Raw genomic sequence first — 17,203 nt, 5'->3', positions numbered from 1 at the left:
GGGTAGGTGGAAGTTGCGAGTGGGTGCTCGAGTGCCCAGCGCGCGGGAGCGGGCGCAGCAAATAAACAGCGCGCGATGGCATTTCGGCCTGCGCACTGAACTAGCTATGCTACGTGCGTGATTTTTGCGCCTCCGCTGGAGCGCCCGGAGCGGTAGCGCGCGCAAAAACCACTAATTTTTCAGCACTGCGCTTATGTAGCGCGTCTGTTGGAGATGCTCTTATAGCGAGAAGATGACTATCGTGACCAAAGGTAGCTCATTCTTCTCACGGTGCAACGCCATCCAGTAATAATCTCCTTTCCTGTTGAGGCTCACATTATCTGGGCAACCTGACAGGTCGACAAAAGGCTCGGACGATGTGCCTGAGTTGACCCCTTTGATTCAGTTCCTTGGCAGCTTGCACGGGACGGTAGACATGACCGCAAGGTGCGTCCGGCCAGCACTGAGCGCGACGCCATTTGGGTACGCCATCTCGGCTTGGAGCACGGTGACATCCGATGTTCGTGGATTGTACATCATGAGGCGGCCCGTCGTGTCTCCTATCCTGCCTGGTGACCATCTCATGTTGCGGCCCTTGAAAGTTCATCGAGCTGTCAGTGCAACAGACCTGACTGGTGTTCGATGTTTACCCCATTGGTGAAGCGGAGTCTCAGGACGGAGACGGAGCTTGGACGCCTCGCTATCACAGCCGGGGCCGTGGGCGTAGGTAGTGCATCCCAGTTTGTCGCCTTCGGCCGTTTTACATAAGGATCCGGCCGTCCGAGAGGCCGCTGTAGGGGTCGTAGCCCTGGCCGCTGGTAGCACTGATCGATCGACCACTACCGGGCCGAGTCGGGCGCGTGGCGTGATACACGCCGAGTGGCATTCGTACGTTTAGAAGGAAAACCGAGTCCGGGTCCAAGCAGAGAAAACCATCCTGTCCTGATAGCTGAGTTCAACCATCGATCGTTGATCCGCGGTGGCTGCAGCGCAACCGGTCTGGCGATCATGGCAGATGACCACGACGACAGGGACCGCACCGACAATCATCCGTAAGTCTTCTGCTCTGCAGTTTTTCTCTACCCAGTCCTCTCCTTCTCCGGCGCCGCCGCCCACGCGGTCCCAGCATACCCTAGCCGTGGCAAGCACGGCGGGGTGCGCCACAGCCAGTTCCTGCTAGAATAGCTAGCCAATTCATGGCGTGCCACTGCCAACCAACTACACCCTGCATATCCTGCATTGTGTGCTGTGTCAGGCAAGCAGACGACTCGATTCCTTTTACCCTAGTTCTGAATAAACCCCATGTTCTGTTCTGGGTCAGTACTCAGTAGACGATGCGCCAAACAACCACTTAATTACCCTCTATTCTTTTGATTGTTGGCAAACTAGTCAGGCGACTAGACGATTCGACTTGACTCAGCTTACTTTTACTGTAATTCTGCTTAAATCATATGTTCTTCTGGTTCAGGTGCAAGGATAATTTGCATCATCATTCTCAGGTTGCAGTCTCACGCGCCGCCTCAAAGGGGAGGTATGCAAGGTAATTAAAACTCTTAACCTATTCGCCTTTTCTATTTTAATTAGTTGCTCTGCCCAACACTACCGTGCATCCTCATTTGGCATTCTGAAATGTCATTGCACATCAACAACCCAAATCCTCTGGTTTGCAGCATTTGCAAATCTAAACTCTACTAAAACCTTCAGCTTTTTTCTGGATTGTTCTGTGTTCAACACCACTGTGCATGTTCATTCGACATTCTGAAATGTAACTCATATGTCTGTTTCAGGTTTAAAGAGAATTTGAATGCCAAGGCAGAGCAGACAAAGCAACACCACCATCAAGTTGCCGTCTCATGCGCCGCTTCAAAAGGGAGGTATGCATCTTCCTTTGGCATTCTGAAATGTCATTGCAAGATTGATACCCCCAATCCTGTGGTTCCCAGTATTAAGTGGTCCTTTATTATTATTAATATTCCAAACTGTTTTTCCTGGAAAATGGTTCACATAATTCCTCCCGTTCCCATATGGTTAGCTGAATTTTGTTCCTTCTCAAAACCATTCTACACTGCAAACTGCATCAATCACCGCCTTAGAATTATGCTGAAACACTCAGCAACTAGTTCCAAAATGACGATATCACAACCTCATGTTTTGCTCTCATTGTAGTATGTCATGTTCAATGCCCGTTTCTGCCATTCAGCTGTTACTATCTGGTATCCACACCTGGCAGCTCTCCAGTTCATCATGTCAAATTTTGATTCCAATGATACTCAACTAGTTTTAATCATGTTTCAAGAACTTTGCATGTACCTTCACCATAAAGAAAAGCGACTGGGTTAATAATCTCAAATTTTGATTCCAAACATACTCAACAAGTTTTAATCATGTTTCAAGAACTTTGCATGTACGGTGTACCTTCACCATAAAGAAAAGCAACTGGGTTAATCATGTCAAATTTTAATTCCAAAGAAACTCGACAAGTTTGTAAACACATTTCATGAACTCTGCATGCACCTTCATCATGAAAGAAAAGCAACTGGATAAATGCCACACTTACATGTTTCACGCATTACGGTACAGTGCATGTGGTTTGTTCTTTTCTTATGGCATAACAATCCGTTCACAATAATGAGCCAGGAGTCGAGCTGGTTGGATGTCCAAGGAGAGGAGCACTCCTGAAGGTATCAACATGAAGGAACATGGTTGGAGGTTTCGGTTCCCCTTCCCTGAACTCCCGAAGTCGACTTATCGTGGTGACCTGAATTCCATTGGAAGGCCAGTTGTAATGAAACAGAGGAAACCTCTGGAGGTGAGGAACGCTCGCCGTGAAAGAAGAGTCGCGGCAAAACAAAAGGCTGCGCGCTACCATGCGGAGGTGGCCCTGCGTAAATACAACAGAGCAAACAACACCAAGGTCTTCCTCTCTCTTTCTTTCTCTCTATCTCCGTATATGCGAGGTTGTGGCAATTGGGGTGTCTTTTCAGCCTGATTATCCATTTAAACGTGTCCTTCCATTTTGATTTTTTTAGTTTGAGCTAGTGGAGGTAAAAGTGATATCTATATTTTCCGAGTTCGGAGGGGCTGGGGCCCATTATAACTTCACAGCTAAGCAGCCTGAGGACCAGCATTCTGTTGATGCTGACAGTACCAAGCTATTCTTCTCCGAAGTTAACCTCGATTTTCGGAGTGAGAATGATGTGATCATGAGCTGTATAGTTGGGGAAAATGATGCAGGTACGTTTCTTGGCAGTTGTTCCTATTGCCTCATTTCCTGATTATTATTCCCATGTTTTCTTATTGTTCATGAGGTTTGCATCGGGTGCAATTGTTCACACATGTCTTACCGTAATCTCGTATTGTTTCCACTGTTTCACATATTGATATTTGTCTAACTCTTTATTTGTTGTATGTTCTAGGCCATTGCTACGGATGCGAAAACTACCAGCCTGTGATTCACCCAAGCAGCCAAGCATACGGCGGCGGTAGTAGTACTTGTATTGACTACCCTTATCCGGACAGCGAGAGCTCAGACAGCGATTAGTAACATAACACTTGAAGCTGCTTGGTGACTACCGCCGGCTTGTATCTGTGTCTTGGCTTTGCCCTTGTGTGAGTATCTATCGCAGAGAGTAGTTGAAGTTGAGAGACGTGCCATGGGATGGAAAACTGAGCTCTAACTAGTTGTTGTCATGTGTTGTGAACGATCAGATAATGTCATATTTACTCTCCTGGCCAATCATTGGGTCCGTTTGGATCCTACCTTGGGAGAAATATGCTGCAATGAGTAAATGGGCTTTAGAGATGTGTGATGAGATGGGAAACCTGGGTTTTGATTGAATGATGTTGTGTCATATATGCCCTCTCGATTACACTTGCAACAGATTTTTTTTCCGGCTTTTCTATCTACACAAAACTGTGCATGCGTAACTGATCACGACCAATTTGAGGGGGCCAGAATGTCTAGAGAAGCTGAACGGCCAGTGGCTCGTTCATCGCCCGACCCCTGACGCCCACATCGGCATTACTATCAACTTCCTGTAGCCATCTGAGAATGTTCTTGTCTGACGCGCGCGGTGGGGTGCTTTGGTGTGTTTCCCCCATCTAATGTCAAGACACATGTCATCTCACATAAATTAACTTCACAACTTTCTTGAAAGGTGTTTGTATTATTCTGTTATTCGACAAAAGATGTGCAATAGTTTAAGAACCGTTGCTCCGCATATTAAGTTTAATACAAACCAAAATGATTGCTATTGTTGTTTTACTCTACACAGCATCAAGTAGTACATACTTTCACCACCGCTTTCATGATAATAAATCAGTAAATATATATAGTCATCCAATTTTGATCATGTGTTGTCCATAGTGGCCTGGCCAAAACTGAAGAAATCAGACTTCACATAAAGCATACAACAGCAATGGTACCTGTGGAGAATTCAAGTCATAATAGCTCCTGCTTGATCATAATACAAATTCAAGTCATAATAGCATCACTGCAGCAACGGTACCTTTTCGACGCAAAGTTTCATCTAATAAGAATACAACAACGCGCATGTACACACATGCGCCATAAATGCCGTCATGAGGTGAAACACAAGCAGTGATTTAAATTTCAAATCTCGACCTGGCACAACGGGCACATAAGCAAACAGTGACGCCACCGACACTTTGGCTGCCTGCCACAAAACGTCCTGCAAGCATAAAAAAACGAGATTAACTGACAGGACCAAACGTCCTACACAAGGCCCCACGTGCACAGCATACAGAATGGAAGGACCTAGAGCAGAACAAATCCACTTCCGCAGATCAGCCGCCAGAATGTAATTATAGGTACCTGTGGAGAAATCAGTTTCATCAGTCAAACCAATTTGTACGAGCCATTGACGTAAAAGCTGTTAAAGTTATATCTCACAATATTTGTATGACTCAAACAGTAAACGTTGGCTTCACTAGTATTGTGGACTTGTACCAAAAGCTCCGGTTTTCGGCCCCCTCAGCATTAACACAATGCCAACAATACAAACATAAAGAAGCAATAGCTGATTTGTAGAATAGTGGCACGCCAGGAAATTCTAATGTCACCATCAAGTTTTTGAACTTAGTGGAGGCTAAAGTATTAGTGGTCAAAAATAAGTCCATTGGAGGGGAATTCTGAACAGCCTAGCTTATCAAATCATTGTCGAATATTCTTTGTTATCATGGGCATATGAGGGCTGATAGTCGTACTTTTCAGATATGTAAGAGCTAGCTAGTTGGTAACAAATCAAATTTAACAAAATACATGCAGTAGAAGCCTCAAATAATGATCGTGCATCATCCTATCAGTACATATATACTTCCTTTAATCTACAAATATGTCATCTTTTTTACTCTGTACAGCAGCAAAGAAGACGCAGTTCATGATGAAAGCAGTATTTAGGGTGAATATAGCCATGCCATTTTGATCATCTGTTCAATATGAAGTGTTGAACATCTAACATGACCAAATGTGGAGAAATAAGACTGCCCACAAAGCATAGCTACATGCCTACACATAGCTACATGCTACTGGCCAGATGAGTGGGCAACAAACTAAGCAAAGAGTTGTAGAGAAAATATTTCACTCTTCTCTTGTACTACTTGAGAAATGGTAGTAAAAGGGAAACTAATACATTTTGCTTACGAGTTAAACTACCCCAACCTTCATATAAAAGATAAGCTTACCTGGTCAACCAGTACATCACAATGCACATCTAACAGGGCAATCATCTTATGTGCTGTGTAAAAGACCAGCTCCACCACCAATGCATGTTTCTGCAAGCGTAAAAAGTCAAACAAACAACGACATTTCAACAAACAGCCAAACATATACGAGGCGGCATCAAGATATAACTCAGAGCTGCAGTTAAAAATAGACATTTCGACAATATGAGCAAAAGGTAAACAAAACCAGACCTACTGTCAAATTACTGAATATTTCAAAAACAGTACAAACTGATTATGTAAAAATGAAGATGCAAACTTAGACAATTAGCTTGTCCAAAGAGATAACTTATCAAGAATTTATTAAGCTCACTCCATGCCATATTGGAAAAATAAAAACATATTCATGCCAACAAATCCTAGCAACAAAAGTGACCAAGACTATTCAGATATAATTAATCTTCAAAAAAAATAGCCTGAAAGGAACTAGGTAATATAAATCCTAGCAGCAAAAGTGATTGAGCTACCTATACTTGTAGTAAAGAATGTTCATGTAGTTTAGTGAAATATAGTTTGCTAGCTCTGACTTGAACCACAAGTATTACAAAATGGCTAACTGTAGGTCAATTGAGCCGGCCGCCTGGCTACAGAACAATAAATAAAATAGATAGCACTAACATGTATTTTGTAGATCATAATCATTACATAAGTGGTGCCTTGCAAGCATCAGAACAGAACCCTAGAGACATCATCACTATATTTTGGAAGGTCATCAAGCAGCAAAAGAAAAAAAGTAATATGTCACTGCTTAAAATTGTTAGCTTAACACCAAAGGGTATGCATGGTAACTCCGTCAATCAATTATCGAAAATCAACTTGCTTTTTACACCCATGATGTAAAGCGTGCTATTACCTGCAGTGTAGACACTTTCGAATAAGTGAAAGTAATCTAAGTTGTTGTTTCGCAAGAGTTTCTCAAACTTGAATGACTTAAGCTGGATCATGAAGAGACCACCACGGTGACCAACATCTAACATGAGAGCCGTGTTATTTTCTTCGGCATACGCTAGTATCACTGGGGGGCCTCCCTCCTCTGCGTAATCCAGAGGAAGTAGGCTATCAATTTCAATAGTTGTTTCCAGCACCCATGAAGTAACACCATCAGAACCGGTCTTCCTCTCCCACAATTGGGCATTGAAGTCTGACAAAAGGAGGAAACCAAGCCCACCGCTATCTGCCCGTATAACTGAGAACAATAAACTGCTGCTCACCAAATCCAATTCCACAGGCAAAGGTATCACAGATAGTCTCTTACTATCAAGATCAAACTCAAGAATTCCATCGGGATGAAGCAACCAGTAAAGGGAATCCCCAACCAGCACAGCAGGCTTATCCATAGAAGCCACGATATCCTTGGATCTAACCGATGTCGAGATGAGATCGCCCCACGCACCAGTTTCCGATGAGTAAATGCAGCCGAGCACCTGTGCAATTTGTTCCTCACCATAGCCTACCAAGACCACCTGGAAGTGGTCGCCGTCTCCGGCGGCACCGCGAAGCACCGCACCGCTGGGTAGGGTTCTAACAAGTTGGAACCCTGGGGGAATGGCGACGCGGTGCTGGTCGCCGGTGACAGGGTCCCACACCAGGACCTGCTTCTGCGTTGTGTCGAGGATTAGCACCAGGCCATGGCGGCATCCGAGGGGATGGTAGAAGCCGGCATCCTCGTTTCCTCGCCAGGAGAGGCGTTCGGGCGAGATTCGATTTGGGGCACCGAGGGAAGGCTCGAAGCGGAGCTCGACGTGGGGATTGTATTCGACGCGGAAGAGACCGAGGAGGGGAGGGTTGCGGCGGTGGTGGCGGCGGAAGCGGCGCGAGAAGGCCGGGTCGGAGGCGACGCTGCGCCAGCGCTTGCAGACGAGGGATGCGCGGGGGAGGGAGGACGGCTGCGGGGGGAGGCGCAGGAGGATCTCGGGCAGCAGGTCGTCGTCGTCCAGCGCCGGCGGCGAGCGAGCTCTGCTCATCTCGCCCTACTCACTCACTGCGACGGGATCTCGATCTGAACTGTTGATTGGTGCGGCTGCGGCCTCCGGGGTGTCTCTGGTGGGCTGAGGAGTAGTGAATGAAACGCAGTGCAGGCCGTGAAAAGCCACGACGATGGATTTCCTAACTAAAGAATAACAAAATAAGTTGATCCACCGGCCCGTTTTCATATATTTTTTCTGCGCAGAATATGAGAGTTTCATTCCATAATTAGAGGGTTACTAGCAAAAGGGCCCGTGCAATGCAACGGGAAACTAAATCATAACCTACAATGGCCATGACCACATTTTACTGCATCATCGAGATACACTATCACTCTCAATTTCGTGAAATCACAAACATTTTTTTTCAACTCGTGACCGTTGTTCAAATTCGTGAACACTTTTATAAATTTTCGAACATTTTCTAAAATCAAGAACATATTTCAAATTCTTGAACATTTTATAATATCTGCAAACATTTTTTAAAAAAAATTGTGAACGTTTTTCTTAAACAATTGTCTTGAATAGGAAAACATTTCTCGAATCTGCGAACATGTTTTAGGAAATTGGTGTAACAATTTTTGAAATCCACGAACATTTTTTTGATTTAATGAACATTTTTGGAAATGCATGATCATTTTTTGAATCACCGAACATTTTATGAATGAATAAATTATTTTGTAGGTCACGAACAATTTTGGATTTTTTAGGATATTTTTCCATTCATGAATAATTTTTGAATTGGCGAACTTTTGTTCAATTTCTTTAACATTTTTTAATACATGTATTTTTTTTATTTCTTGAACCTTTGTATTCAAAATTTCGAACATTTTTTGAATAGCAAACTTTTTTTAATCCACGAACATTTTATTTTAAAATTCTCATTTTTAAAAAAGTTCAGCACTTTTTTCATGTCCCAAATTATTAAAGTAGTAAAAACGAAAATGGAAAAAAAATATAAAAAAGTGAAATATAAAAAACAGGCCGTCCGGAGACGGGCCGGCTCAAACGGGCATGTTGCGTCTTCTCCCAACATATAGAGCGCAGTATATGAGGTCCCTACTGCATAGGCCTGCACCGACCCAGACGGGGGATTCCTCTGTAAAACATTTTTTATCACTTATAGATGGCATATATGTATATGTCAAAAAGAACACTTATAGATGGCATTGATGGATAATATTTTGCAATTTTGTAAAAAAGAACACTTATAGATGGCATATATGTATATGTCAAAAAGAACACTTTTGGCATATATGTATATGTCAAAAGGACCCGTGCAATGCAACTGGAAAAAAAATTCATAATCTACAATGGCCATGACCACATTTTGATGCATCATCAAGATACACTATCATTCTCAATTTCGTGAAATCATGAACACTTTTTTCAACTCGTGAAAATTTTCCAAATTCGTGAACACTTTTATAAAATTTTGAACATTTTATAAAATCAAGAACATATTTGAATTCCTGAATATTTTATAATATTTGCAAACATTTTTGTTAAAAATTGTGAACATTTTTTTAAACAATTGTCTTGAATAGGAAGACATTTCTCGAATCGACAAGCATGTACTTTGAAATTCGTGGACCAATTTCTTATATCCACGAACATTTTTGGAAATGCATGATCATTTGTTTTTTAGTCACCGTACATTTTATTAATGAATAAATTATTTTGTAAGTCACAAACAATTTTGGATTTTATGGATATTTTTCCACTCATGAACACTTTTTGAATTGGCAAAATTTTGTTCAATTTCTTTAACATTTTTTAATACAACATCTTTTTAAAACATCATGAATTTTTTTTATTTCCTGAACATTTATAGTCAAAATTTCGAACATTTTTTGAATCAAAAACATATTTTTACAAAATCGCTAACATTTTTTGAATCCACAAACATTTTATTTCAAAATTCTCGTTCCTTAAATTTTTTGGCACTTTTTTGAAGTCCCAAATTATTAAAGTAGAAAAGGCGAAAACGGAAAAGAAAATAAGAAAACTAAATAAAAAACAGGCCGCCCAGACATGGGCCGGCTCAAACAGGCACGTTGTGTCTTCTCCCAACATATACAACGCAGTATAGGAGGTCCCTACTGCATGGGCCTGGCCCGGCCCAGATGGGGGATTCCTGTGTAAAACATTTTTTTATCACTTATAGATGGCATATATGTCAAAAAGAAAACTTATAGATGGCATTGATGGATAATATTTTGCAATTTTGGCTGTAATTTCCATGATGTACCGCTAGAAGCAATAGCCCCTTTATTATTACGTATAGATACACGAGAGGTAAAAGTTCATCTTTGTGAATGTGATTTGCCGAATGATCTGCAACTCTATTATGTCCCGTCGAAGCTTCTGGGGAATAAACTCTCTTCCAACCATCAAAATTTTTATCTCAGCAGTTGCATGGTGCACATAGGTTGAACGGTTCAACCCAACATCATCTGATAGAAGTGGACATCAAACGATCGGAGAGACGCGAAAATCCTAGAGATTTTTGCTCGTCGGATTTCTATGAGAAGGAAGGCATTCCACGAGAAAATATTCCAGATCTCTCTCGACGTCTGGTGTAATAATTCTCTTCCATGGTGACCTAAAGTGACCTAAGCTGGCAACCAGTGGCACTAGTAGGAAAACTCAACATCTCACTCGACAACTAGAGGGTTGCCCGGCTAATGTTCTTGATCTTGCTGATTATAGTCCTCTTTGCTCTACTTCAGCGATGAGAACGGTGGTGGTGGTGGTTTTGAGTTGGTTTTGACCAATGTCTTTGGTGTTTTCCTCGCTTTGCTCTACTACGCGGTTGATGTAGTTGAACTTCTTCGCGATCCAACCGATCCAACTACCAAACGTACGGCACCTCCGCGTTCAGCACACGTTCAGCTCGATGACGTCCCTCGTACTCTTGATCCAGTTGAGGCCGAGAGAGAGTTCCGTTAGCATGACGGCATGGCGACAGTGATGATGATGTTACCGGCGCAGGGCTTCGCCTAAGCACTACGGCGATATGATCGAGGTGTGTAACTGTGGAGGGGGGCACCGCACACGGCTAAAAGATCAACTTGTGTGTGTTGGAAATATGCCCTAGAGGCAATAATAAAAGTATTATTATATTTCCTTGTTCATAATAATTGTCTTTTATTCATGCTATAACTGTATTATCCGGAAATCGTAATACACGTGTGAATACATAGACCACAATATGTCCCTAGTAAGCCTCTAGTTGACTAGCTCGTTGTGATCAACAGATAGTCATGGTTTCCTGGCTATGGACATTGGATGTCGTTGATAACGGGATCACATCATTAGGAGAATGATGTGATGGACAAGACCCAATCCTAAGCATAGCACAAAGATCGTGTAGTTCATTTGCTAGAGCTTTTCCAATATCAAGTATCTCTTCCTTAGACCATGAGATCGTGTAACTCCCGGATACCGTAGGAGTGCTTTGGGTGTATCAAACGTCACAACGTAACTGGGTGACTATAAAAGGTGCACTACAGGTATCTCCGAAAGTGTCTGTTGGGTTGACACGGATCGAGACTGGGATTTGTCACTCCGTGTAAACGGAGAGGTATCTCTGGGCCCACTCGGTAGGACATCATCATAATGTGCACAATGTGACCAAGGGGTTGATCACGGGATGATGTGTTACGGAACGAGTAAAGAGACTTGCCGGTAATGAGATTGAACAAGATATCGGTATACCGACGATCGAATCTCGGGCAAGTACAATACCGCTAGACAAAGGGAATTGTATACGAGATTAATTGAGTCCTTGACATCGTGGTTCATCCGATGAGATCATCGTGGAACATGTGGGAGCCAACATGGGTATCCAGATCCCGCTGTTGGTTATTGACCGGACAACGTCTCGGTCATGTCTACATGTCTCCCGAACCCGTAGGGTCTACACACTTAAGGTTTGATGACGCTAGGGTTATAAAGGAAGTTTGTATGTGGTTATCGAATGTTGTTCGGAGTCCCGGATGAGATCCCGGACGTCACGAGGAGTTCCGGAACGGTCCGGAGGTAAAGATTTATATATGGGAAGTCCTATTTTGGTCACCGGAAAAGTTTCGGGTTTTATCGGTAACGTACCGGGACCACCGGGAGGGTCCCGGGGATCCACCAAGTGGGGCCACCACCCTCGGAGGGCTGCATGGGCCATGTGTGGGAGGGGACCAGCCCCAGGTGGGCTGGTGCGCCCCCCCCCCCACAATGGCCCAAGGCGCCTAGGGTTTGGGGAGGGGGCGCCCCACCTTGCTTGGGGGGCAAGTTTCCCCCTCTCCACCCCTTGGCCGCCCCCTAGATGGGATCTAGGGCTGGCCGCCGCCCCCTAGGGGTGGAAACCTAGGTGGGGGCGCAGCCCCCTCTCCCCCTATATATAGTGGAGGCATAGGAGCAGCCCAAGACACGAGTTTCTTCTCTTGTTAGCGCAGCCCTACCTCTCTCCCTTCTCCTCATATCTCGCGGTGCTTGGCGAAGCCCTGCTGGACTACCACGCTCCTCCATCACCACCACGCCGTTGTGCTGCTGCTGGATGGAGTCTTCCTCAACCTCTCCCTCTCTCCTTGCTGGATCAAGGCATGGGAGACGTCACCGGGCTGTACGTGTGTTGAACGCGGAGGTGCCGTCCGTTCGGCACTAGGATCTCCGGTGATTTGGATCACGATGAGTACGACTCCTTCAACCCCGTTCTCTTGAACGCTTCCGCTTAGCGATCTACAAGGGTATGTAGATGCGCTCTCCTTCCCCTCGTTGCTGGTTTCTCCATAGATAGATCTTGGTGATACGTAGGAAAATTTTGAATTTTTGCTACGTTCCCCAACAGTGGCATCATGAGCTAGGTCTATTGCATAGATTCTTTGCACTAGTAGAACACAAAGTAGTTGTGGGCGTTGATTTTGTTCAATATGCTTACCGTTACTAGTCCAATCTTGTTTCGACGGTATTGTGGGATGAAGCGGCCCGGACCGACCTTACACGTACTCTTACGTGAGACAGGTTCCACCGATTGACATGCACTTGGTGCATAAGGTGGCTAGCGGGTGCCAGTCTCTCCCACTTTAGTCGGAACGGATTCGATGAAAAGGGTCCTTATGAAGGGTAAATAGCAATTGGCATATCGCGTTGTGGTTTTGCGTAGGTAAGAAACGTTCTTGCTAGAAACCCATAGCAGCCACGTAAAACATGCAAACAACAATTAGAGGACGTCTAACTTGTTTTTGCAGGGTATGCTATGTGATGTGATATGGCCAAGAAGAATGTGATGAATGATATGTGATGTATGAGATTGATCATGTTCTTGTAATAGGAATCACGACTTGCATGTCGATGAGTATGACAACCGGCAGGAGCCATAGGAGTTGTCTTAATTTATTGTATGACCTGCGTGTCATTGAACAACGCCATGTAATTACTTTACTTTATTGCTAACCGGTAGCCATAGTAGTAGAAGTAATAGTTGGCGAGACAACTTCATGAAGACATGATGATGGAGATCATGATGATGGAGATCATGGTGTCATGCCGGTGACGATGATGATCATGGAGCCCCGAAGATGGAGATCAATGGAGCTATATGATATTGGCCATATCATGTCACTACTATATAATTGCATGTGATGTTTATTATGTTTATGCATCTTGTTTACTTAGAACGATGGTAGTAAATAAGATGATCCCTTACAACAATTTCAAGAAGTGTTCTCCCCTAACTGTGCACCGTTGCTAAAGTTCGTCGCTTCTAAGCACCACGTGATGATCGGGTGTGATGGATTCTTACGTTCACATACAACGGGTGTAAGACAGATTTACACACGCGAAACACTTAGGGTTAACTTGACGAGCCTAGCATGTACAGACATGGCCTCGGAACACAGAGACCGAAAGGTCGAGCATGAGTCATATAGTAGATACGATCAACATGAAGATGTTCACCGATGATGACTAGTCCGTCTCACGTGATGATCGGACACTGCCTAGTTGACTCGGATCATGTAATCACTTAGATGACTAGAGGGATGTCTATCTGAGTGGGAGTTCATAAGATGAACTTAATTATCCTGAACATAGTTAAAAGATCTTTGCAAATTATGTCGTAAGCTCGCGCTTTAGTTCCACTGTTTTAGATATGTTCCTAGAGAAAATATAGTTGAAAGTTGATAGTAGCGATCATGCGATCAGTAGAAAGCTTATGTCCTTAATGCACCGCTCAGTGTGCTGAACCCCAAACGTCGTCTGTGGATGTTGCGAACATCGGACATACACGTTTTGATAACTACGTGATAGTTCAGTTAAACGGTTTAGAGCTTAGGCACCAAAGACGTTTTCGAAACGTCGCGGAACACATGAGATGTTTCGAGGGCTGAAATTGGGATTTCAGGCTCGTGCCCACGTCATGAGGTATAAGACCTCCGACGATTTTCTTAGCCTACAAACTAAGGGAGAAAAGCTAAATCGTTGAGCTTGTGCTCAGATTGTCTGAGTGCAACAATCACTTGAATCGAGTGGGAGTTGATCTTCCAGATGAGATAGTGATGTTTCTCCAAAGTCATTGCCACCAAGCTGCTAGAGCTTCGTAATGAACTATAACATATCAGGGATAGATATGATGATCCTTGAGGTATTCACGTTGTTTGACATCGCGAAAGTAGAAATCAAGAGGGAGCATCAATTGTTGATGGTTGGAGAAACCACTAGTTTCAAGAAGGGCAAGGGCAAGAAGGGATACTTCATGAAACGGCAAATCAGCTGCTGCTCTAGTGAAGAAACCCAAGGTTGAACCTAAACCCGAGACTAAGTGCTTCTGTAATAAGGGGAACAGCCACTGGAGCAGCATTACCCTAGATACTTGGTAGATGAGAAGGCTGGCAAGGTCGATAGAAGTGTATTGGATATACATTATGTTAATGTGTACTTTACTAGTACTCCTAGTAGCACCAGGGTATTAAGATACCGGTTCGGTTGCTAAGTGTTAGTAACTCGAAATAAAAGAGCTACGAAATAAACGGAGACTGGCTAAAGGTGAGCTGACGATATGTGTTGGAAGTGTTTCCAAGTTTGATGTGATCAAACATCGCACGCTCCCTCTACCATCAAGATTAGTATTAAACCTGAATAATTGTCATTGTGTGTTTGCGTTGAGCATAGACATGATTGGATTATGTCTTACTCTATTTATTTGAATAATACCTTCAATGGTCTTGCACCTAAAGGAATGGTTTATTGAATCTCTATCGTAGTGATACACATTTTCATGCCAAAAGGCATAAGATAGTAATGATAGTACCACTTACTTGTGGCACTGCCATGTAAGTCATTATGGTATAAAACGCATGAAGAAGCTCCATGTTGATGGATCTTTGGACTCACTCGTTTTTGAAAAGTTTGAGACATGCGAACCATGTCTATTGGTGTATATGCATGAAGAAACTCCATGCAAATGGATCGTTCGGACTCACTTGATTTTTGAATCACTTGAGACATGCAAATCTTACCACATGGGCAAGATGACTGAAAAGCCTCTGTTTCAGTAAGATGGAACAAGATAGCAACTTGTTGGAAGTAACACATTTTGATGTGTGCAGTCCAATGAGTGCTGAGGCATGCAGTGAATATCGTTATGTTCTTACTTCACAGATGATTCGAGTAGATGTTGAGTATATTTACTTTATGAACCAAAAGTCTGAATTATTGAATGGTTCAAGTAATTTTAGAGTGAAGTTGAAGATCATCGTGACAAGAGGATAAAATGTCTTTGATATGATCATAAAGATGAGTATCTGAGTTACAAGCTTTGGCACGCAATTAAGACATTGTGGAAATTGTTTCACAATTAATACTGCCTGGAACACCATAGTTTGATGGTGTGTCCGAACATCATAGTTGCACCCTATTGGATATGGTGTGTACCATGATGTCTCTTATCAAATTACCACTATCGTTTATGGGTTAGTCATTAGAGACAACCACATTCACTTTAAATCGGGCACCACGTAATTCCGTTGAGATGACACCGTATGAACTATGGTTTAGAGAAACCTAAGCTATTATTTCTTAAAGGTTTGGGGCTGCGACGCTTATATGGAAAAGTTTCAGGTTGATAAGCTCGAACCCAAAGCGGATAAAATGCATCTTCATAGGACACCCAAAACAGTTGGGTATACCTCCTAATTCAGATCCGAAAGCAATAGGGATTGTTTGTTGAATCGGGTCCTTTCTCGAGGAAAAGTTTATCTCGAAAAGTTGAGTGGGAGGATGGTGGAGACTTGATATGGTTATTGAACCGTCACTACAACTAGTGTGTAGCAGGGCACAAGAAGTTGTTCCTGTGGCACCTACACCAATTGAAGTAGAAGCTTATGATAGTGATCATGAAACTTCGGATCAAGTCACTACCGTACCTCGTAGGGTGACAAGGATGCGTAATGCTTCAGAGTGGTACAGTAATCCTGTCTTGAAGGTCATGTTGCTAGACAACAATGAACCTACGAGCTATGGAGAAGCGATGGTGGGCCCAAATTCCGAAAAATGGTTAGAAGCCATGAAATCCGAGATAGGATCCATGTATCAGAACAAAGCATGGACTTTGGTGGACTTGCCTGATGATCGGCAAGCCATTGAGATAAATGGATCTTTAAGAAGAAGACGGACGTGGACGGTAATGTCACCGTCTATGAAGCTCGACTTGTGGTGAAGAGTTTTTTCACAAGTTCAAGGAGTTGACTACGATGAGATTTTCTCATCCGTAGCGATGCTTAAGTCTGTCGGAATCATGTTAGCATTAGCTGCATTTATGAAATCTGGCAGATGGATGTCAAAACGAGTTTCCTTACCAGTTTTGTAAGGAAAGGTTGTATGTGATACAATCAGAAAGGTTTTGTCGATCCTAAGGATGTTAAAAGGTATGCTAGCTCCAGCGATCCTTCTAAGGACTGGAGTAAGCATCTCGGAGTTGGAATGTGTACTTTGATAAGATGATCAAAGATTTTGGGTTTATACAAATTTATGAGAAATTTGTATTTCCAAAGAAGTGAGTGGGAGCACTATAGAATTTCTGATGAGTATATGTTGTTGACATATTGTTGATCAGAAATGATGTAGAATTTCCGGAAAGCATATAGGGTTATTTGAAAGGTGTTTTTCAATAGAAAACCTGGTTTAAGCTACTTGAACATTGAGCATCAAGATCTATGAGGATAGATCAAAAACGCTCAATAGTACTTTCAAATGAGCACATACCTTGACATGATCTTGAAGGTGTTCAAGATGGATCAGTCAAAGAAGGAGTTCTTGCCTGAGTTGTAAGGTATGAAGTTAAGACTTAAAGCTCGACCACAGCAGAAAAGAGAGAAAGGACGAAGGTCGTCCCCTATGTTTCAGACGTAGGCTCTATAGTATGCTATGCTGTGTACCGCACCGGAAGTTTGCCTTGCCATGAGTCAGTCAAGGGGTACAAGAATGATCCAGGAATGGATCATTGAACAGCGGTCAAAATTGTC

The 17,203-nt window shown here is 43.2% G+C and overlaps 2 protein-coding genes across 4 annotated transcripts; one reads left to right on the top strand and one right to left on the bottom strand.

Moving 5' to 3' along the window:
• The first annotated feature begins 987 nt into the window (after window positions 1-987).
• Window positions 988-3,520, top strand: LOC119310697. The gene is made up of 6 exons (XM_037586355.1): window positions 988-1,031; window positions 1,448-1,519; window positions 1,767-1,853; window positions 2,617-2,893; window positions 3,009-3,213; window positions 3,396-3,520. The coding sequence occupies exons 1-6, from the start codon at window positions 988-990 to the stop codon at window positions 3,518-3,520; spliced, it is 810 nt and encodes a 269-aa protein (XP_037442252.1).
• Window positions 3,521-4,382: 862 nt separating this feature from the next.
• Window positions 4,383-7,711, bottom strand: LOC119306820 (putative F-box/kelch-repeat protein At3g17280). Of its 3 annotated transcripts, XR_005149053.1 has the most exons (4): window positions 6,575-7,710; window positions 5,683-5,772; window positions 4,757-4,813; window positions 4,383-4,670 (listed from the first exon to the last, which is right to left on the bottom strand). XR_005149053.1 is itself a non-coding variant. In XM_037582939.1 (3 exons), the coding sequence occupies exons 1-2, from the start codon at window positions 7,683-7,685 to the stop codon at window positions 5,729-5,731; spliced, it is 1,155 nt and encodes a 384-aa protein (XP_037438836.1). In that variant the 5' UTR covers window positions 7,686-7,711; the 3' UTR covers window positions 4,383-4,670; window positions 5,683-5,728. The 3 variants fall into 3 exon arrangements, 2 of the variants coding, with proteins under 2 accessions (XP_037438836.1, XP_037438835.1); XM_037582939.1 differs by lacking the exon at window positions 4,757-4,813 and having other exon boundaries at window positions 6,575-7,711; XM_037582938.1 differs by having other exon boundaries at window positions 4,383-4,813.
• Window positions 7,712-17,203: the final 9,492 nt, after the last annotated feature.

This window comes from Triticum dicoccoides, chromosome 5B (genome assembly GCF_002162155.2).
Source record: "Triticum dicoccoides isolate Atlit2015 ecotype Zavitan chromosome 5B, WEW_v2.0, whole genome shotgun sequence".
NCBI lineage: Eukaryota > Viridiplantae > Streptophyta > Magnoliopsida > Poales > Poaceae > Triticum > Triticum dicoccoides.
Note: the sequence above shows the minus strand (reverse complement) of the source record. Positions and strands in the feature narration are given on the sequence as shown.

What these genes read in the sequence shown, in the direction of transcription:
- LOC119310697 (XM_037586355.1), top strand. Translation starts at nt 988, where the DNA reads ATGGCAGATGACCACGACGACAGGGACCGCACCGACAATCATCC. An exon ending in TGCGCCGCTTCAAAAGGGAG is followed by an intron (nt 1,854 to 2,616) that starts GTATGCATCTTC and finishes ATAATGAGCCAG; the next exon opens with GAGTCGAGCTGGTTGGATGT. An exon ending in AGTTGGGGAAAATGATGCAG is followed by an intron (nt 3,214 to 3,395) that starts GTACGTTTCTTG and finishes TGTATGTTCTAG; the next exon opens with GCCATTGCTACGGATGCGAA.
- LOC119306820 (XM_037582939.1), bottom strand. Translation starts at nt 7,685, where the DNA reads ATGAGCAGAGCTCGCTCGCCGCCGGCGCTGGACGACGACGACCTGCTG. An exon ending in CGAAAGTGTCTACACTGCAG is followed by an intron (nt 5,773 to 6,574) that starts GTAATAGCACGC and finishes TTACGCTTGCAG; the next exon opens with AAACATGCATTGGTGGTGGA.